This window comes from Myodes glareolus, chromosome 1 (assembly GCF_982192425.1).
Source record: "Myodes glareolus chromosome 1, mMyoGla1.1, whole genome shotgun sequence".
NCBI classification, from domain to species: domain Eukaryota; kingdom Metazoa; phylum Chordata; class Mammalia; order Rodentia; family Cricetidae; genus Myodes; species Myodes glareolus.
In genome coordinates this window covers 21867672-21889839 of record NC_142026.1, presented here as the reverse complement: position 1 = coordinate 21889839, position 22168 = coordinate 21867672, and the positions used below count along the sequence as shown (strand labels likewise).

Below are 22168 nucleotides of genomic sequence, written 5' to 3'. Positions count from 1 at the left end.
AAGAGTGCACAGTGGGAGAGAGACCCTCCAAGGACAGTGGAGGGACAACGGAGCTATAAGCTGAGAACATTTCAGGGCTGAGAAACCATAGCAAGGTGCCAGAGCCATCTGGAGCCTTTCCTCAGAAGGGTCTTGGTCCAGTCAGAGTACATCCACTGAGACCTAACGCTGTACCTTATACAGTGCCGGGGAAGAAGTGGGAGTGCACAAAGATTGGGGTTCTGGTTGACTCCCCAGAGCACCGTACCTTCTCCTCACCTGTCTGTCAGCTTGGGAGAAAACTTACCTGCAGAGAAAGCTGTAGCAAAGATGCAATGAGCTCTTGCCTGTGTGGCGCTGTCAGCAAGGCCTGCCACGTGTAACCTCTGAGGAAATCTTGTCTACTTTTCTGTGCCAGACTGTGACAGACTAGCAGTTTAAAGCCTCAGAGGCATTTCTCCAACAGGATCAGGGCTTTGCTCCTCCACAGCCAGTCAAGGCAAGGAGAGTACTGAGGGGAGCGCGGATTTGGTTTCCAGTCCCGAGGGATGGAGTTTGAGAAGCCCACATTACCCCCCAGGGCTTCATGTTTGAATTTGTCCTCTCTGATTCCCTGCCGAGCTTTCTTTGTAGGCTTTTTCCTTTGAGGATAGCCTGCGCTTTAATTGGAGCGACCCAGCCTCGCGGTCAGGACTGCACGGGAGCTTGGAGAAACTGCGGTGATGAGATCTGGACATAGTGAAATGTACAAGCTGGAGCTTGCATCAGATGTCCCCAGGAGATCACTGAATCCTGCTCCTTGGATTTGGAAGGGTGTCAATCATATATCTACTCAGAGAGTCAGGGAAGGTGTTTTTTTAAGTACCCATGGTACGTAAAGAATATTTTCCCCCATAGAGTGCTTTGCTTGATTTAGATTGAAAAGTGAGCTAGGGAGTAGGGAGAGGGAAAGGAAGGAAAGTGAGGGAGAAAAAAAAAGCAAAGAAAAAACGGCAAGAAAAATAGATTCTTACTGGCAGCTATTACTCATAATGAACACTAGATGTCCCCACTGCCATGTTTTCACCTAAAACCTTGGTCTTTAGTTCTCCCAAGACTCTTAGAAACCAGTTTTTAAAGTTGGAGACCAAACCGGAACACAATTCTTTGCCGCTCTGGGCTTCATTTGATTGGACATCCAACTCTAAGCTAATATCCAGTTGGCAATTTGCCTGGAAGCGTGAGTGTGAAGCAGGGCCATCCAGGGCAGCGTTGAGGGATGACTGGGTGGCAGCAAGGGAAAATGCAGGGCACTCCCAATAACCACCTCCCAAGAGAAGAGGATTCTGCATGCTACATATTGAGTTTGGGCTGGGTTCCTGCTCATAAGGGCTGGGGCCTTTTGTTTTTAATTCGCAAATAAATTCAAAGAGAAATGGTAGGAGAGAGTGGGCCAAGAAATCAGTTCCTAAGTGCTGTTCGAAAGGAAAATAAGAAGTTCGTTTCCAGCCAGGTGGTGGTGGTGCACGCCTTTAATCCCAGCATTCAGGAGGAATAGGCAGGCAGATCTCTGTGAGTTGGAGGTCAGCCTGGTCTACAGAGCTAGTTCTAGGACAGGCTCCAAAGCTAAAGAGAAACCCTGTCTCAAAAAACAAAACAAAACAAAACAAAACAAACAAACAAACAAAAAAGAAGTTGGTTTCCTACAAAACCCCAGCTTCTTACTAGAATCCATAAGGCTGGGCTCACCAGGACCAAGGTCTTGTAGCATTGGCCGCCTTCCCTGCCCCAGCCCTCCCTCCCTCCCTTAATTCAGGTGCTCCCTCCCAACACCCCACCTGGCTGGCCCCCTTCAAATTTTAAGTTCAATGTCTCTTCTTCAGAATCTCTTTATGAATTCCCAGTCAAGTATGTTTCCCACTCTTCCCTGTCTCTGCCCCTGGCAGTGTCAATTCTGGGCCTTATCAGCCTTCCAGATACATCATGTCTGCTATGTACTGCCTGCCTATTGACTCCAATACTAGATTATACATACGTGGAAGGCAGAAGGACCAGCCCCATTCCATACCTGTGCATATATATATATATATATATATATATTATATGTCTTGCACCATGTTAGACCAGAGAAGGGACCAGAGAGAACTTCAGCAGGTTCAGAAAGGTAATAACTAATGGTGGGTGGATTCCTATGAGCAAGAAAGCCCTAATGGTGGGTGGATTCCTATGAGCAAGGAAGCCACCTCTAGTAGTCTCATAATTAACTATTCATTAGCTAATATGTAGTCCAAAGCTTGCAGTCATATTAAAAATGGAGCATATTAATTAATGCAAATTCTTTATACTCCTTAACCTGTAAGAGTGAAATATGTCCTCCCGCCTGGAATCTGGTATCTTCAGCCCAGGCAGGCCTTTTATCAGGGACTGACTGGAAGCAAGTCACTGAGTATTTGGGACATCGTGAACTTTAAACTAACTCACGCTGGAGCTTGTTGAATGAGGTTGGGAAGAAAAGTAAAAACCTGAGCTCTGCTAAGGGTTCCGTTGAGAGCCATGTGCTGGTGCAGGACCGAGCTTTGTCCACTGTGGTACCAGGCAGAGCTGTTAACTTTTGTATTCCGTGTACTAGACACGGGCACCTTAGCAAGCACTTTCCAGGTATATTGTGATTTCTTCTAACATGGACACCGAGTCAGCCACTGCTATTGCCTTCAGGTACAGATAAGGAAGCTAGGGCAGAGCCAACACTACCGACAAAACCGAAACCTCAGCTTTGCTGTCATCTGAGGCCACTGCCACCTCTTGGGAAGCCTTTGGACTGACAGTACCTGTGCTCCACTGGGACAGCTGACTAAGTGGTGAAGACGTGAAGTGTCCCCTCAGTGATCCTCTACAGAGCAAAGTTTGAGGTTCTGGGCAGAGAGGCCTGGGATCTCATGAAATCTCCTCAGCCTTAGCAGGGTGTTTGAGTTCCATGCTGTAGTCAGGGAGACTCTTACCGATGCATGAGTTATCAACTCCTTGCCTCAAGATGTAGAAAGAAGTATGGATGTAGTGTGCAGGACTGGAATCTAAAGAATCTCTTTAGAATCGTCCCATAGGGGATTGAAGGTGTGCTCTTGAGGCAGAGCATTTGCGCGTGAGGGCCTGGAGTCAACTCACAAGATAAACAAAGTTCTACTGCCTAGGATCTCTCTCACCGACATCAAAGGTTTGTGTTATGATTGCTGCATTGGATGTCCCTCAAAGACAGATGTATTAAAGGCATAGGACACAGGGTGTGTCTATTAGAAGGAACTATAATGCTTAGGAGATGGGGACCGGTTAAACCCCTTAGTTCACTGGAGGAATGCCCTTGGGAGGGATTGTGGGACCCAGACTCTTTCAGTTTTGCTCATACTCTGAGTTACTTATGTCCACTGTGATGTACCCTCTCCTCAGAGATCCAAATCGATGGGGCCACTGGATCGTAGACTAGAACCTCCAAGGTAGTCAGCGAAAATAACCTCATCTCTATGTAAATTATTTGCTTCTTTTTCGTGTGTGTGTGTGTGTGTCCGGCTTTGCTTTGAGATAGGGTCACACCATGTAACCTAGGCCCTTTTAAATTTGCCATCCTCCTGCCTCAACTTCCAGAGCATTAAATTACAGATGTGAGCTGTCATACCCAACCTATCAAAAGACTTCTGTTGTTGTCGTCCGTTTGTTTGCTTGAGATCGGTTCCGACACGCTCACCCAGGCTGTCTGTCCTCGAATGGACTACAAGGCACAGTCCGACTTTGAGTTTGTGACTGTCCTCCTGATTCAGCTTCCTCAGTGTGGGGATTATGGACATGCATTTTACCACTCAGAGTCTCAGTTCCCCCAAATATAAGAGGGCTAGAGATGTACACAGAAGTCTGTGTCAGTCTCCACTCTGTAATGAGTAGTGTGAGAAGAAAAGGGGGAGGCGAAGGATGTGGTTAAGCAAGGATGCTTCTTTATTAGCCCCACACTAATGGATGTCTGCTATTGGTAGTAGCAGCTGTAATTACTACATACCGGCTAGTTAATGCTGCCAGCACCTTCAGACATGTAGGAGTTATTATGTCTATTTTGCGTATGAGGAGACTCTCCTGGCTGGTCAGAGAGACTGAATGGTCACTGCAGTCCCCTGGCTACCTCTCCTCCTGTGAGGCCAGCTCAGCGCCAGGACATGTCTGTGACACTCCATTGTCTTGGACAAGGAATTGTTTTCAACCTTTCCCCTGTCCCAAGTCACCTGAGGCTATGTGTTCTGCCCTTCTTCCAACTCTGCTCCAGATGTTGAACTACTGCCCTGAGTGAGGTTCAGTTCATTGTCCAGCACATGAATTTACCCAGTGACTCCGCCCTTCATGCTTGGCCTTCATAGTGTAGCAAGATGGCCAGTGGAATTGATTTTAAAGCTTCCAAAACAAAGGGTGTTCCCGGAACTGACAGTTTGGCTTTGCTGTTGAATTTAAGTGTGACCAGCCAATTATGGTGGCACATGTCTGTAATCCCAGCTACTTGAACTGAAACTGATGCAGAGGGATTGTGAATTTGAAGCCAGCAGGGGCCACAAGACTTTGTGTCAAAACAAACAACAAACAAACAAACAAACAAACAAAAAGCACTCCACAGCAGCGTGACAAGGTACGATGCCAATCTGGCAACAAGGTTGAGGTCAAACTTTAGGCCTTTTTATGAATGTATGAGGCTCTCTCCCCTGCATACTCCTAGGTTTGGCTCCAACATCTTCTATGTTTTGGGAGACTCATCCATATCACCTACAACTTTGAACTGTAGTCTTTACAACAGCCCAGTAGCTATGAGACTTTCTAGGAGGTGGCACTTGTTTGACTATTCAGAATTCCAAAGTAAGATGCCTGTGGTGGAGGAGGGCGTGGAAGCGGATTTCAGAGCAGACTTGGGTCTAGGGAGGATCTAGTAAGACCCCAGTGCCGACTTCAGAAGTTGAAGGTGGTTCTCTCATACAACTATGTTTCCCCTGCTCTCAGAGGCTCCATGTCTCTGCACTCGTGACCCTGGTGTAGCACATTTTTCTCTGTGGCTTTTGGCCAGCTGATTCCTAAGATGTACACGCACGCACATGGCTTGGTGTGTTCCTTTCCGTGCAGTGATGATAACCGTCAGCATGCATGCCTGAGGTAGCTGGTGCTCAACGAGACTAAACAGATGAGGAAGTCAGTAGCTGCTTCTCAGAGGCCTGCTTATCTTCAGTTTAGTTAGTCTTTAACCAGGCCCTCACGATGGCCTCTGTTCTAAAGCGAAGGCCTGTTTATTTCCCAACAAGTCCTGTTTGATGACTCCAGGTGAGTCTATTTGCAGATTCCAAAGATGGTTGCTAAGACTTCATCAGGCTTCAGGAATGACCAGAAGACAGAGATCCCTATCTGCCTTTGGCTGTGCACCTTTTCTTGTCTAAAGACAAACATTTATAATGTGATAAAATATCACCCGTATGTAGGTATCAGTTAGATTAAGATACCACTAAACCTCTAATGCAAAGGTAAAGGTAGCCATAGGATTATTGTGCTATTCTTTAATAATGTCTCATTCTTACTGGTCTACAATGTCTACACTTGAAAAATGTGGGAAGCCAGGCCATTCTCAGAGGTAGGTATGCATGAAGCTAGGTTTTCAGAGAGCTGGTGTTGTCTGCCATGGACAAAGCTCACTTATAAATGATCTGTCTTGGTTTCCCCCCAAAATGCATCCACCATGGCAAACTGCTGGGCAATGACTAAGCTGTGACATCTGTCTTACTGACTGCCACCTTTCCTGAGGACCCGGCTAGTCCTCCCTATAGCTCTAGCTCTGGGATTTGCACCCCTTTTCTGTAAACCCAGACCACAGGGACAGCATACTGTAAATGCTTCACGTAAAAGTGAACCAGCTTAAGAGTTTGTGTGCTGCCTTCCCTGATTAATTTCTAGGGACAGTACAAACATAACTCAAGCTCTGTAGGATGCTATAAACCCATGGGGCGGCATGTGAGTGTGTGTGTGTGTGTGTACATAAACGTGCGTGTTTAGACATAATGTTATACATATGTGATGAATCTCTGTTCCCAGTTGACTACTAGGAGTTTCTCAAATTTTGAAGATACATCTAAATTTTCACAAGATATATGCATAGTTTGGATAGTTCCTCCTACTGTTATGTCCCTTTGCCCCACGGCCAAATATTTTCTCAAATTGACCTTAAGCACGGCCTTGTCTCAGCCATCCTAACCCCTAACTTACTCCCTCCCTCTTTCCAGGCTCATCTTGACTCAGCATCCTTCGGTACATCCTGCTTGTCTAATTACTTGACTGGCCTCCATGTCCATTAAAGACCCAAACATACATTATCTTCGTTGGAACACCCATTATTCTGCTATGGTCCGAGGCTCTAAATTAACCCAAGCAGGCACAAGAGGTTACCATAAGCCAAGATTTAATGCAGGGCAGCACAAAGAAGGGAAAAGGTGGAAGGGGTTGATCAGTCAGGCCTGCAGAACAGACTCGGAGCTAACCTGTGACCCCGAAGAATGCCAGTTGCAACAAGTATTAAAGCACAAAAGTCATAAACATTGTTGCCAAGCTACAGTTACAATTTTCACCAATCAGAATTCAAAGATTAGGGGCTTTCCATAAGTGTTCATCATTGTCAATCAACATACAATGCCAACTTTTCAGTCTATCCAATCAGATTCACCTGTTCTTTCTGTTGTGAGGAACAGCCATGACGTTTCTAGGGAACTCAAGCTGCATAACAACTATTTGTATGGTTTAGGGAGGAGGCTGGTCAGCCACTGGAACATTCTCAGCTCCCCTAGGGCTTGGAAAACTTTATTTCACCCTGTAGGTAGTAGAATGGAGTCTGAAGTCAAAAGAGAAGTACTTAGGACAAGGGTTTTTGGTTTTTTTTTTGTTTTTTGTTTTGTTTTGTTTTGTTTTTTGTCTGTTTCCAAAATCCCACCTTCCTGCACATGCCATGAAGGGGAAGGCAGGAGTAGGTCAGAGATCCAGCTGGAGCTAAATGTGGCTTAGAGGTTTGCATGGTAAGAAGGGCTTGAACAAAGGCAAAAGGATCAGAGCGAGGAAGCAGAAGGAGTCAGTGCCAGCTAGAGAATGGTGCTTCCTGGAGAACGCAGGAAACAGTTCAGACTGAACGAAATGAAGAGTGGGTGTTGCCCATCAAGGATGGGCACAGGATGGGGGACCTCATGGGAGAGGGCTGAGCAGAATAGGAAGTAAAGGTGAGGTGTTGTAGAGGGGAGCAGAATGAAGGTATCTGTCAGAAGTTGAGGCCAAAGATGTCTTGTTTTCAGAAGATAAGAGGATTGCTGTGTGTTTGAACAATCCCCAGACAGGGGAAATGATGAAAGTGGAAACTGCCTAGTTAGATCATTGTCTAAGTGAGGGAGAGAGCATTACTGCTCTCAGGGGGGGTGGCGGAGGGGAGGGATGGGGGGAGCTCGTGCAGATGGTTGTTTATTATTGTGATAAGGACAGCATGTGAAAGATCAGAGGACTAGGACTGTGGCCGGCGGGTTGGGGTGTTTGGTGATGTAGGAACTAGGAAGCGCTCTTTGATTGCTTCTGCTTTCTAAAACGATGTGAAGGAGGAAGGAAGATGAGGAGCTGCTGAAGCAGTCAGTCAAAGGAGGAAGACTCAGAATCAGAGAATGAGTGAGGGTGCCAGGGAGCCTCAGGCCACTGAGTTTCGCGATCAGGAACTTAAAGTGAGTCCCCACAAACACTGGGAACAATTTCCTTACTTCTGGAAACATAGACTCCAGGAATTGCATAGCTTTTTTTCAGTTTATAGTACTTGCACATAGCATTTATAAAACTGGGACTAACCTCTGTGCTGAGTAATAAAACAGATATGAAAAGTCCAAGAATGGACTATTTTATATCCTTTAAATATTATTTTTCAAACTAAATATTGACCACAGGAAATTCTCATGATGAAAATGAAATGAAAAAAAAATCCATTATAATCCCCTTTCCAAAGCCCCCACATCACCTTTCAGTGGGATCATTCAGAACTCGTAGCCGGGGCTCCATGTCTTTCCTCATCTACCATTCCTTCTGTGTCCTTGTGTTCATCTTGCCACGCTACACCAAACAGAATGATTGCTAAATAATACTTTAGCGGCACTTCTAAACCTCGTTCCTGCAGGTTTTCTGTCATGTGAGCTTTGGATAGCTTCCTTTTGCTTTGTTTCCTCTTCTGGATCACAGATGACATGTTTCTTCCTCCAGTGAACACTTTCAGACCAGTTCTTGTCTAGAATCAAATTGGTAACAAGCGATCTACCAAATTGATTCTGGTAACCAAAAAGTTCGGGGCTTGAACCAGGCCTCAGGAAATGTCACTGGGGGCTTGATCATGTATCTACCAGTTAATCCAATATTCTCTTTTAGAAAATACATCTTGCTTACTATTTGTCAGTGACATATATGTATAATGTATCTTGATCATCTATACTCCAAACTTCCCCTGCTCTCCCCAGTTACTCCCAACAAATTCCTCCATTGTCACGTACTTTCCTTTGTTCAGATTGAATTTAATTCAGTGTTTCCATCTCTGTTGAGTTCTTCTTTCATATCTTGTATGACCTTCTTTATTTCACCCAGCTGTTGTGTCCTCAAGCAGGAGGTTTCTTTAAACACACTTATAATCCTCCTTTTTGCATTCTTTATCAGGGATGTTTGGTGTCGGAGGGTCTTCTTTCTGTGTGTTGCTTTCATTGGTCAAATAAAGAAACTGCCTTGGCCTTTTGATAGGACAGCAGCTTAGATAGGTGGAGTAGACTGAACAGAATGCTGGGAGAAAGAAAGCAGAGTCAGGCAGACACTATGGCTCTCCTCTCCATGATGAACGTTGGTTAGACTTATGCCGGTAAGCCACAATCAAGTGGTGATACAGATTATTAGAAATGGGTTGAAGCAATATGTGAGAGTTAGACAATAAGAGGCTAGAACTAATGGGCCAGGCAGTGTTTAAATGAATACAGTTTGTGTGTTGTTATTTCAGGTAAAGTCAGCTGGGAGCTGGGTGGTGGGAAGCAGCCCACCGCTCCAATTACAACAGATTTTATATAACCCACTTTCTAGATGCTATTTTGTAGGATTAGTAATTTTTTGGAGAAGTCTTTGTTTTCCACGTGTCTCCTGGCATAGTACTGCATTGGTGTTTGTACACCTGTTGATATTTCTATGCCAGTCTACCTGGCCTAATATTCTTGATGGTGGCTCCTTTGAGAAGTAAATTCTTCCTCTGTTTTAACAACTACAGCAACACCAGCTTTTCCTTTCATATGCAACATTAACAGGAAGAAATGAAGCCCCCCCCCCCGCCACTAATATCTCAGAGTTTAGTTTTGTTAGTTTGTGTTCCTGGAGTGTGGGCATGTGTCTTGAGAGTATTAATAATTATTACTGTAAGAAGCCAAGTTTCTGATTGACATAGATTGGGTTACCCGTCACCTATAAAGTTCATGTATGTGTTGGGTCCCCAAACCCAAACTAGTAATTACAGGAAGATGATGGACTGGTGGGAAAGATAAGTAGCAAGTATCTGGAAGGAATTTCTTTATTATGAATCTGCATAGCATCTGCTCCTAGCCTTTCAGAGTATTTGAGATAACTACACGTTGATGTAAACAACTATTTGCTGAACGTGTGTCTTCTGCATTATGCTATACTCTCATCTACAAATTTTATTACTTGCTTATTTATCTTAGTGGTGGGGCATGCACTTGTCATGGAAAGATTGTGACGATCAGAAGACACTTCCAGGTTCATTCTCTTTATTCGTTACTTGGGTCCTGAGGATCTTACATAAGTCATCAGGGTTGCCAGGAAGTTTCTTTACCCCCTGAGCCATCTCAATGTCTCTGATTACTTATTTTGAGAGGGATAATGTCTCTTCCTTCCACTTTGTTTTGTATCCAGTACCCAGCACAGTTTAGGTGTTATACTGAGGAGTGGTGGGCTGTGTCCCACCGCCAAGCTAGCTTATACCCTGAAATAACAACACACAAATTGTATTAATTTAACGCCAAACTGTGGTAAGTTTGTTCTGCCTTGCCTGGCTCCCGGCCACCCAGATAGCTTATACCCAAAATAATTACACGGAGATCTGTATTAATTAAATTACTGCCTGGCCCCTTACTTCTAGCCTCTTATTGGCTAACTCTCACATCTTGATTTAACCCATTTCTAATAATCTGTGTATCACTACGTGTCTGTGGCTTACCGGGAGAGATTCAGCATGTCTGACCTGGTGGCTATCTCTCTCACTCTGCCTTCCTCCCAGAATCCTGTTCTGTGTACTCCGCCCACCTAAGGGCTACTCTATCAAAAGGACAAGGCAGCTTCTTTATTCAACCAATGAAAACAACACATAGAAAGCAGACCCTCCTACACCAGTTTAAGTGTAGAGCAGATGTCCAATAAACGTTTGTTCAATAACTGTGAAACCGAAAAATATAACAGTGGGATGTGAGGCAGTACATGTGTGTGTTTCAGTGTGCTTGGGTTACTACACCTAACAGTCCAAGACTATATAACGAATAAAAAATGGGAGTTTATTTCTCACAGTCCCAGAAGTACAGAGTGTCTGGTGAAAGTTCAGTCTCTTTTATAAGGTAAAGCCTTGAATGGTTCTTACTGTGGAGCAGACTGATATGTCCTTATATGACAGATGGGACAGAAGGTCAAAAGTGGCCTAATCTATTCATACCAACTCTTTTATAAGGGCTAAGTCCTTATGATTCAATTTTATACCCCTAGATCCTACTTCTTCTTTGTTTGTTTTGTTTCATTGATACAGGATCTTACTCTGTAGGTCTAGCTAGCCTGATACTTAATATGTAGTCCAGGCTGGCCTTAAAGTCAGTGCTATCCTCCTGCTTCAGTCTCTTAAGTGCTTGGATAGTATGTTTGCAACTCAATGCCTGACTTAAGACCCTGTCTCTTATTATTACCACCAGGGGAGTTAAGTCTCAACATAAATTTGGGAGAAGACGCATTTTAACCATAACGTTGGGTCCAAAGGGAACCCCGAAATGTCAGTCTTGGTTCAGCTCAAGCTAGACTATAGACCACTGCTGGAGAGATAAAAGTTCCTAGGCAATATTCCTTAGGAACCTATGAAATGGGTTTCTGTCTTCCAGAAAGCCCTTCCCATGGCTATGCTTGTGGTTACAGATCAAAGCCAAGCTAGCCTCTAGCCAATTTCAGTCCCTATTCACACATACCTGTTAGCATTTCAAAGTCTACACTAGCCTCCTGGCCTTTCTCACCGCCTCTTCTACCCTACACTCCCATGCTCACAGGTATCCCTTCCCCATGTACTCATGCTCCTATATCCCTGAGTCTTCCAACCCCCACTTCTCTAGTCTTGGGCCATGTCCAGTCTGCTGCTTTTTCTCTCTATTCTATACTTGTCCAGATGCCTCGGACTGCTCTCTCTCTCTCTCTCTCTCTCTCCCTCTCTCTTTCTTCTCTCACCTTCTTACCTACAACAAAAATCTTCTCCCTAACCATGGAGTGGCCAGTTCAGTGATTTCTTTGCTGCACCCTTACTTACACATAGGAATAGGATTTGCATTTTTATTTTAAAAATGAAACCTCTTAGCTAGGCATAGGGATACTGCTTGCAATCCCAGTGTTTAGGAAGCCAAGGGAGGGGGACAGACAGTTCAAAGATAGCCTGAGCTGCACAGGAAGGCTCTACCTCAAAACTAAAACCTATTTAAAAATAAACTTTTTTTTCCTCCCTAGTCTTCCTCTAAAGAACACAGTTCTGACTGGAAAAATAATAAATGCAGCTAGTATTTTTGGGAGGTGGAATTAAGGGTCACGTGTTAACTGAAAAGTTGCATGTATCTTCCAGTTTTACACAGACCCTCTAATGTCTTCTAGCTGAACAGTTTCTGAACATGTTCTCTAGAAATGTATTGGGTAGGGTTTCCCACTTAGAACAACCAACCATTTTGCTGTGTGAAGTCAAGAGAGTCCCCAAAGCACATAAGGCCAGAAATGGTGGCCGGATGAATTCCTTGATACCACAAAGGGACTTCTGTAGATGCTGATTGCCTGTGACATTAATAGGAGGTCAGAGAAGAAAGAACAGCAGGGCTGGGGCCCAATTGAACCTGTCTACTGCTGCAGGAGCTGCATCAGCTGCCTTTGAAGTCGGCTTTTCCTTTGCTTCTCTTGCTGTTTGGCTTAATGAGCCTCAGTTTCTAATGTGCTAAAACTTTGATTTATTGACCCTTATTTTGTTTCATTGTCACTCTCTGTGTTGTTTGTCTGTGTTTTATCTCTCTCTCTCTCTCTCTCTCTCTCTCTCTCTCTCTCTCTCTCTCTCTCATGATTGAAACTCCTAAAGTAGGTGTCTAAAGTCCTGACAAGGTGTTGAATCACATGCAAAAGCCGAAAAAAATAACCTCAGCCAAAACATATAACATAATAACTTCAGGCTCATACATCAGATTGTGAACTCCAAAGCCCCTTAGGGGCCTGACTGGGGACTCATGCAACAGCAGAACATTTCTAGCTAGTAGGACTTGGAGCCTTTCCTAAGTAAACCTGTCAGTTGATGGTCTTGATATAGAACCAGTACTCAAAACGGGAGCAAGGCCAGCTAGAACACTGGAACTCAGGAGGTAGAGGCAGGGGGCTGACATCAAGGCCTGCCTGAACTGCAGATTGAGTTCAAGGTAATCCTGAACAAACCAGTGCCCTGGTGAGGTCTCTATTGCTGTGATGAATACCATCATCAAAAGCAACTTGGGGAGGCAAGGGTTTATTTGATTCATAGGCTACAGTCCGTTATTAGGGCCAGGAACTCAGGAAAGAAATTTTGTAGATGGGCTGGAGAGATGACTCAGCAGTTAAGAGTATTGCCTGCTCTTCCAAAGGTCCTGAGTTCAATTCCCAGCAACCACATGGTGGCTCACAACCATCTGTAATGAGAGCTGGTGCTCTCTTCTGGCCTGCAGGCATACATGCAGTCAGAATACTGAGAATACTGTACATATAATAAATAAATCTAAAAAAAAAAAAGAGACTTCATAGTTTTGGGTTTTTTGTTTGTTTTTTTTTGTTTACTTTTGTGGGGGGGCTGCCACCAGCTCCCAAAAATACATGGACACTTGTTTTTATTTATGAATATTCTTGGCTTAACTTGCCTTGTTTCTAGCTGGCTTTTCTAAATTAAATTATCCCCTTACTCTTTAACTTTGGCTCGCTTCTAGGCTTTTACCTTCCTTTACTCTATGTATCTTTTTTTTTTCTCCATGGCTTGCTGGGTGACTGGGTGGCTGGCCCCCTGACAACCTCCTCTCCTTTCTCCTTTTCTCACTCCTCACTCTTCCCTAGATTTCTCCTCCTACTTAGTCTCTCTGCATGACAGTCCTGCCTATTTATCACTACTGCCTAGCTATTGGCCATTCAGCTCTTTAGTAGACCAATCAGCTGTTTTAGGCAGGCAAAGTAACACGGCTTTACAGAGTTAAGGAAATTCAACATAAAAGAACGCAGCACATTTTTACATCATTAAACAAATATTCTACAGCATAAACAAATGTACATCTTAAAATAATATTCCACCGCAAAACTTGGAGGAAGGAATTGGGAGAGGCCATGGAGGGGTACTTCTTCCCAGCTTTCACTTCCTGGTTTGCTCATTTGGATTTCTTATACATCCCAGGACCATGTGACCAGGGATGGCATCATTTACAGTGAGCTGGGCATTTATCAATCAAGAAAACACCCCATAGGCTTGTCTGTGGGTCATGCTGATGGGAGCATCTACTCAGCTGAGGCTCCCCTTTCCCCAGATGATCCTACCTTGTGTCAAGCTGACAAAAAACTAACTAGGACACTTAGTTGTTAGGTCTCAAACCCTGGACAAATGGCTAACTGAGGTACCTATTTAATATATCAAAGCAGACCTGGGTGCCAGGTTCTCCCAGCATCCCCCAGTCCCTATCTGTGACAGGGTCCTTCTTGAAATTACCTGGTGCGAGCGAGAATGGATCACGAAACACACAACGAAACCCACTTTAAGAGTTTGTTAAGAGAGAGAGAAAGACACTTGCGCAGGCCTGAGGAAGTTGGTACAGGGAGAGAGTGCGGAGCAGGTTTGTCCAGCTTTTAAAGGCTGACCAAGGCATGTGCACAGGGGATTACGCATGCACATAAGGACTTATTATGTAGCTGCGTCACATGTAGATGATGCGACCATGCTGCAGTAGGTCACGTAGGGCTTGAGGACCTTGGGTGGCTGTGTAAATTGCCTGAGCGCTTGTTGGCGCATGCACGGCCCTGGAAGCCGGAAGTACCAGCCAAATCGCTGGGTGATGAAAATCATAACGCTTCTGACTGACATACCCTACCCTCTACCCTAAACTTCTCCAGTCCAGGGACTGGGCTTCCCCGACCTATATAATCCAGTAAATCATAGTCATTTTCGAAATGTCAATCTCTTGGTCCAGGTTACACCTCTTGGCCAGAGGCTCGCTCCTCTTCTCTCCTCCTCCCCCTTCTCTTCATGTGGCCCAGCTCAGGGTCACATTCTTTCTGGACTCCCCCAGACGACTCTGCCTCTGGCCCTGTTCTCCTTTTTATCTATAAAAACCCTTCTCCTCTACCATACCTTCCGTTTTTCCCCCATTCATCAATGAGACCATGCTGAAGATTTAGCTCAGCATATGAGCTCTTGTTAGCATGTGTGAGGTCCTGGATCCCTAGTACTGAAAGGAAGAAAGGGAGGGAAGAAATGATGGTGTAGGGAGGTCAGGCATCAGGCTGAAACTGTAAGTTACTGTGCATGGTGGCCTGTCACCCAAGAGCACACTGTCTGTCCCTGATAGCTGAGTGCTGGGTGCCTCTCAGGAGTCAGCCTGCCTTCTCATGCCTTTATCCTTGGTCTCTTACTAGCTGAACCAGCAGCTTTGGCCTTGCCCGTTAGAATCTTGGACATTCATATGTATAGGTCAGTGGGTACATTTCTCATTTTAATGGCTGGTGAGATAACCTATATGAAGCCCACTGCAGGCCGTCCTCTTAGGCTGACTCTGTAGGCTGTGAGAATACGGTGGGAAACCCTTTAGATAGCAGAAGCCCAAGACAGTGTCCACTGCCCAACTCAGCAGATTCAGAGGGAAGGCAAAGAATGCAACTCACTTTTAAGTTAATTTCTGATCTCACCCTTTCCAACATGGGCCACACATTCAGGGAACTTTCCCCTGTTTGAGTATTTGGCTTAAGTCTTAACACTGAGATTTCTTTAGCTTTAAAGCTCTTTTTCAATCCCACCTCTTTCCCATTATAGATAAAGCCTTCCAAAACAGAAAGCACGGGATGCTTTGCAATGGGTTCAGCAAGGCAAGCGGTACAGAACTGTGCCCTGCACTGGAGTGAGCCGCAGCAGAAGCAGGCCTGAAGGTTACTACCGCTAGGTGAAGCCAAAGTCAACAGGGCAAGCAATGCAAGAATTTAGAAAGCAAACTTTCTATAGTTCTGTTCTTTTTCAGCAGGCAAAACACCATAGCTGGGTGTTTAATTGTTGTCAAATAATCTTCTTCCACGTCCCAGCAGGTGTCACGACGTCAACGTTAAAAAGATTGTCAGAGTACACAGCAACTGGAACCCTGGAGGCAGAGGGCTTTGTGGGAACTTGAGTTGGAGGCTGCGGCCTCATGAGTGCCTGAGCTTGGTCCCCGTGTTCCTCCCTGTCCCTCGGATCTCCCTGGCACTGCACTCCAAACACAGAGGCTGACTTTGGGATCAGTCTGGGGCAAATCTTTCTCTTCAGTGCTCAGACTTCTTTGTCTGAACCTTCACCTCCCCAGGGGTTAGTCTACCTGACTTCCTGGTAATTTACAGTCGCCAATCTGTGTTTAGCTAGTGCAGAAGTCAGGGGCTTCTTAGCTCTCCCAGGGTTTTGCAGCAACTTGTCTGTCACCTATTGTCCCACTGGAGACTGTGAGCACCAGCAGAAGGACAAACTGTGTACCCTAAGTCATCACCAGGACTCCTCCATGGGGCCTGGCAAGGCGGGAATACAATAAACATGTGTGGCAGGAATTCAGGAGCCCAGCAGGAGAAGTGCTCTTTGCTTTTCTGTCCCTGGATGGTCTACATCCTGCAAAAGCTTCAAAATGAGATCCTGGGAAAGACTTCACTTGACTCATGGTGGGTCTGAGAGCCATCCAGACAAACGTCAACCTTTTAAAGGTCATTGTCTCTCTTTGGGTATATAGCAAAGCCTATCTATTCTCCCCAAATTAATCTGTGCTAAAAACTCTGCTTATAACTCTGAGGCCAGGAGATTCTTAAAGGCAGCGATTAAAAACTCCCCTAATCATAATCCAATAATACCAAGTGGTCAGTTCTGATCATACACGTAAGAGTATCACTAAACAGACAGAGCAGGTTGCGTTTATTGATTCAGGTATATACAAACAATAACAACGAAAGAAAAAGAGGTCATTATTTTGAAAGAAAGCAAGAGGGGGGATACACGGGAGAAGTTGAAGGGAGAAAGGATGTAATTATATTTTAATTTAAATAACACAAATAATCGAGGCTTAAAAATCAGGGGAGGAAAAACAAAAAAAAGTTTCGATACCATAACGTCCTTGAGAACTTTAAGCGGAGAGGGTTATGAATGTTCTTGCATTGCTACTTTGGTAAAAGCAAAACAAAACTCAAGTGTGTGTTGTGTGTGTAAAAAATTTCCGCCTTTATCTACCTGTGTGAACTGCTCCCTCTCTGAGGTGTAGGGCCGGACAGTTTTCCACACTTTTCTTAGGTGTAAAGGGGTCTCTGCCAATCCGACGAACGTTAGTCAAATTCACGAAGGGCAAATCCCGCTCTGCCAATCCGACGAACGTTAGTCAAATTCACGAAGGGCAAATCCCGGCGGCGGAACAAGAAGAGCCGTCCCAGACCGGGGAAGAAGCCAGGGCTGCAGGTGCGGCTGGCGCTGAAGGTGCGCGCGCAGGTGCAAGCACCGCCTTGGGCGGCGCTAGCGGTGGTGAGGGGCGGGGCGAGGTACTGTGTCGGGCTGGTGCCACAGAGAAGAGGGGTGGAAAAGGTGAGTGAGAAAGGGAAGGAGGAGGAGGAGCTGGAGCAGGAGGCTGGTGAGGAGGTGGAGTAGGAGTGCTGAGAGCCGGGGATGCCGGGGAGGAAGGTGTGTGGGCGGAGCCGAGGGGGAGGAGCGGCCCGACGCGGGGTGGAGTCTGCAAACTTTCAGTTCGAGGGCATTGTGGGAAGTAGCCAAGGTCTGAGGCTGGCGCCTCACCTGTCAGCCGGTCCGGCTGCTACGCTCTCCCCTGGCTGTCGCATCCTGGGCGATCGCCGCTGTCTCAACCCGGGCGGCTGCGGCCACCATGGTGAGTACAGGCTGTGCACCTTGGTGGAGCTGGCCGGTGCGGTGCGCGCTCCGGGTGACACCTGCGGCTCCAGGGCCGGACGTGCGGCAGGGAGGGGGCGCGCGTCGAGCCTGACTCCGGGTACCTTGGAGTCACACGCGCAGGTGACCCGGCTGCTCCGGACAGTGCAGGTCTCCCCCGTCTGCGAGTTCCACGGACACCAGGCACCGCCGCTTCATTCATTTCAATCTCCTTTGCTGATCGCTTGGTCCGAGCCAGGCGCTGGAGATGTCGCAGGGGACTAGGTGCTTACGTTCTTAAGAGAGGATGGAAGGGAAGGAGATTGTGATGGAATGAAGTAAAGATAACTTCTCAGAGTGAGAGGAAGCCTCAAGTAATCGGGCTGAGAGGCAACTTTTGAATCGGTGACCCTTTTTGTGGAGGTGGCATTTGAACTCTCCGAGACTCTAGAAGGGTGCTGCAGTTGGAGGGGTTAGCAAAGATGAAGAGAAACGAAACCCCGGTTTGTGGCTGGAGAGGTGGGCGGGGTCCCATGGAGCGCATCTTCTTCATAAGCGGTTTGGTTTTTGTTTCGCTCGAGTTTTGACAAGAAAACCGACTTTACCCTTTCAATGCTTCATGAACCCCTTGGCTGATGTCGTAGGACGGACCGGTGTGTGTGTGTGTGTGTGTGTGTGTGTGTGTGTGTGTGTGTGTGTGTGTGTGTGTGTGAAGATGAAAGTCAAAAGACCTGCTACACTCAGAAGTAGATGTCCAGCTCTGACTGGATGGAAGCAGTATCTGAGGTTCGGGCTGGCTTTCTGCTGGGACAGTTACTGGGAGAGCAGCTTGTCCCTTCTCCAGCTGCTGAGCAGTTTTCAAATTCTCAAAGGCGTGACCTCCTGCCGGCGCCCTCTTCCTTCACACTCACCGCGGAGAACAGTAGTGGGTGAATTCGGAAAGGAGGAGTCCAGTGCTTGGGTGCCCGGACAGGGAGCCCAGAGGATGTCAAATGAGGTTCTCAGCCTGCCTGTTTTTGTTTGTTGAAGGTTCCTGGTAAATACAGGGTGGTGCAAAGAGGCAGCTGTAAATAATGGAACAGCCCTCTTGGCTTGCTCAAGTTTCGCAATGAACAAGGAGACAGTGTGCCCGGGCAGCCAGCATAACTTGCCTAATGGAGGTGGGATGGGCCCCCCCCCCAAGTTTCTATGGAGCCCAAAGCTGCTTGCTTCGGTAGGAGCAGGGAGCAGGATCTGAGGGAAGGACCCCGTATTCTAGGCAGCACCTGGTCAGAGTTTGTTTTCCTTGCCCAGTGACAAATGACCTTCAGTAGAAGTCTGGGACGTTTCTCCAGCTTTCCTTCCAGTCCCAGTTGCTGTGCCCTGCCAATCCCCTAGCCTCGCCCACAATCCCCCCACTTCCATTCACACCCTGGTGGTAAATACTGTCACTAGCTCCTCTAGGGAGCCGTTTCCTCCCCACCATAACTCAGGCCACCCTCGCCACCTCCAAACTAGGTGGTAACACCTTGTCCTCTACCTGCAACGGTGTGACCGGCCTCTACATGGGTGTGTTCATTTGTTTGGTGGGATAGTAACTGCTCCTAAGTGATCTATATGGCAGGCGTTCATTTGTGGCCTGGATATCCAGAGGGGTTCCAAGATTTTCTTAGAGGCCTGCAAGTTCAAACCCAGCCTCATAAGAATTAGTAAGATGTTGTTGTGCCCTTCTAATTCACCTTATTTAAGACTGTAGTGAAGTTTACTTGAGTCCAGGTGCTCTGAAATATTAACAACACAACAAATCAATTGCAGTAGTTGTCAGGGGAGTCCAACTGTCTTCTGTTGGGTCCGATTAGAAGAATTTTCCAAACTCTGATATGATGCCACTTTTTTCATTAATTTTCTTTCCACTTTTCTCACCCCTCTGTTATTTTTAATTGAATTAGTAAATATCTGAAGTTATTTTTTTTCTGTTTTCCTTCTTCTTTTTCTGTTTTGTCTTCTAATGCAGCAACTATCCGTGAATATAACCGATGGAAACAAAAAGACCTTTGGTGTTCTTGCTGTCTTGGAGATGCCCCAGGACCATGAACAAGTACACACACAATGCTTTAAGAAACCCCACCCTGTACATATGTGCTCAGCAGCATTTCACCTCTCCTGCTCTGCTGTCAGGAGCGAGAGAAGATATGTGGCTGTCCTATTGCTCACCAGCCTAGCACACACCCCTTGCTGCGGACAGCCAGTGACTCCTTCCTCATTCCTAGATCCTATCTCCTGCTGCCTCCTCTAGAAAACACTTTCTGCTAGAAAGTGGTCCATTCCACTCTGGGCTTCATAGCATGTGTGCAGGGGCCGATTAGCGTCTGTGTGCATCTTCATCAAGCCTTTTGAAGCAACTGTACCTCCATCTTGCCTTTGTGTTAGAAATCCCCACTTTGGAAAACAATGGCAAGTCTACTGTGCTTAGACACATTCCGACACCCCCTCTGTATTTTTAAGATATTATCAATAGGAATTTACTATTGAATTCTTGCTGATGAAGGAGGATTTTTTTAGTTATGTTGCCTTATTTTTTCCTTACAATGGCATGGGGACAGCTAGAGAGGCAGTTGGGAGGCTTTGCGGACACCTTTAGTTAAAAAAAATATGGAAGTGGGCCTTGATTATAAAGTCCTTCTAAAAAGTTCATCTAACTCTGAAAGCCATCAAAGAATATCATAGAGGAATCACCCTTGCTGAAGAAACTCAAAAGGAGGTCCCTTTGGAAATGTGAATAATTCTGTTGTAAACTTAGTTCTTGTAATGTTTGGTGCAGTATGGCGTGAGATGGATTTATATTAAGCAATTCAGAGGTTTCCGTGTTTGTAATTTCTTTTCAACTTTTTAAGGCAAGGTTTTGCTATTGGCCAGCAGTTAGTGTGGGTGGGGTGGGGGGCTTGGGAGGAGCAGGGAGGTGGGTTCCAGTTGTTCAAGTGCTCACTGATGGCAAACTCTTCCCATAGGTTTTCCAACACTACCACTGAGGCTAGTATTGACCCCTGCTGATGATGCTGACTACTTCTTAGGTCCCATCCCTTCTTTTTCCTTTCTGTGCTGAATATTGCCATCTGCTTGCAGATTTTGCATGGGGTTTTACTAGTAGAACTGGCCAGAAACAGTTGGTACAGTGTGTATTTGCCCCCTTGGGTGGTCAGTGCCTGTTCCTTGGGTTTCTATGAAGTATGCCATTATAAGCTAGGGTATAGTAGCAAAAACTACCTCCCTTCTACGCATGCGCACACACACACACACACACACACACACACACACACACACAGAGTCAGATTCCTTCGAGTCCCTAGAGACTCACACTTCTTGAGGTCCTCATGAATTACTTCCTCTGTTTTATCTCCTGGTCACCATAACCAGAACTTCTTCCAGAGATCAGAACTGGTCCTTGACTCCCTCATAGCATTTTCCTTCCTGTATATCTTATTTTCCCCGATAATTCTTCCTTATGGAATTCGCTTTTCTTCACGAAACATCCTAGACATTACCCAGAAATCTCTCTTCAAGCTCTAAGATCCTGTGACTTAAGAGAAAGGAGCTTGTAGATGACAAGAAGTGCCCTTGAGTCATGCGAGTGATCTACCCACCTCTCTGGAGAGGTGTGCTTAATATACACCTTCTAGTAGCTTGATCAGCTAGGAACCGGAACAGTGCATGGGAAATGCACATATGGTCCCTGCTGGGAATGGAGCCTCTTAGGAGGCTGGCCTGCAAAAAATTGCCCTAAAGTGCCCAGTGTGGAAGCTTTCTGACAGGTAGAGCTGGCTCCCAGAATTGCTCTCTCTAAATAGTTACTAAAACCTGCCTGGGGGAAAAAGATGGTCACTCATTAGTCATTCAGTGTACTCAGGCATGGATTTAAAGAACATTCGGGCAAGAAGAGGGGCATAAGGAAGCCTATATGTTAATGACTTTGCTGGATCTTCTCACGCATGGTTTCTTCAGGAAAATGACTGTTTTGTGTCAAGGTTCAGTAGACTCGTAAAGGCTATGGGAGACTTCCAAACTAAATGTATAAAAGAGGAACCAAGACTGATTTGCAAACTGAGGTGCCTGGTTCCTTTGTGTGCTTATTTATAGAACGGTGGTTCTCAACCTTCCTAAGCTGCGACCAGTGACCCTCCACCCATAAAATTATCCCATTGCTGCTTCCTAACTGTAATTTTGCTATTGTTATGAATGGCAATGTAAACATCTGATATGCAGGCTATCTGATATGTGAGCCCTATGAAAGGGTCATTTGACCCCTAAAGGATCATGACCCGCAGGTTGAGTACCATCATTATAGAAGTGCATGCAAAGGGATAGCCATGAGTCATCCTTGGCATGATGCTTAGATTTTTGAACAAAGTATTTATATTAAAACATATGCTTGAATGAAAATGAGGATATAACTGCTACTAGGTTTGGTTAGGAGAAGGCAGAGGGAGGCATCGAAAGGGGTCCAGAACAGGGAGAGAAAGAAGTACACTAGACATGGCCAGCAAACTGAAACAGGCCATGAGAGGAGAGAGATTGAGGGAGAGTGGGGAGAGTAGGACAGGGGAAGAGAGAAGAAGTGAAGAGAGGGGACCAAGAGAGGAGAAGAAATTGAGAGAAGAACCAAAGGAACACATGGCGTAAATCATTGAGTTCTATAGGAACCAGAAGAGGGCGGGGCGGGGGAGGGAAAGGAAGCTCAGAGGCTGGAGAGGTTTATGGCAGGGGTGAAGTGAGCTGGTCTGAGAGGAGCCAGGACTCTCTCAC

At 45.9% G+C, this 22168-nt stretch overlaps 1 protein-coding gene across 3 annotated transcripts in view; it reads left to right on the top strand.

Annotated features, from left to right (window-relative positions):
* Positions 1-17236: 17236 nt before the first annotated feature.
* Positions 17237-22168, top strand: part of Ap1s3 (adaptor related protein complex 1 subunit sigma 3) — a 63113-nt gene continuing 58181 nt past the window's right edge. For 2 of the 3 annotated variants that reach the window (XR_007236833.3, XM_048459196.3), the window contains exon 1: positions 17238-17390. Coding sequence is in view for 1 of the 3 variants with exons in the window: in XM_048459196.3 (XP_048315153.1) it covers positions 17388-17390 (3 nt within the window). In the remaining 2 variants the exon portion in view is untranslated. Of the gene's footprint in view, positions 17391-22168 lie in introns of all 3 variants that reach the window. The other variant, XR_007236834.3, reaches the window with a different exon arrangement.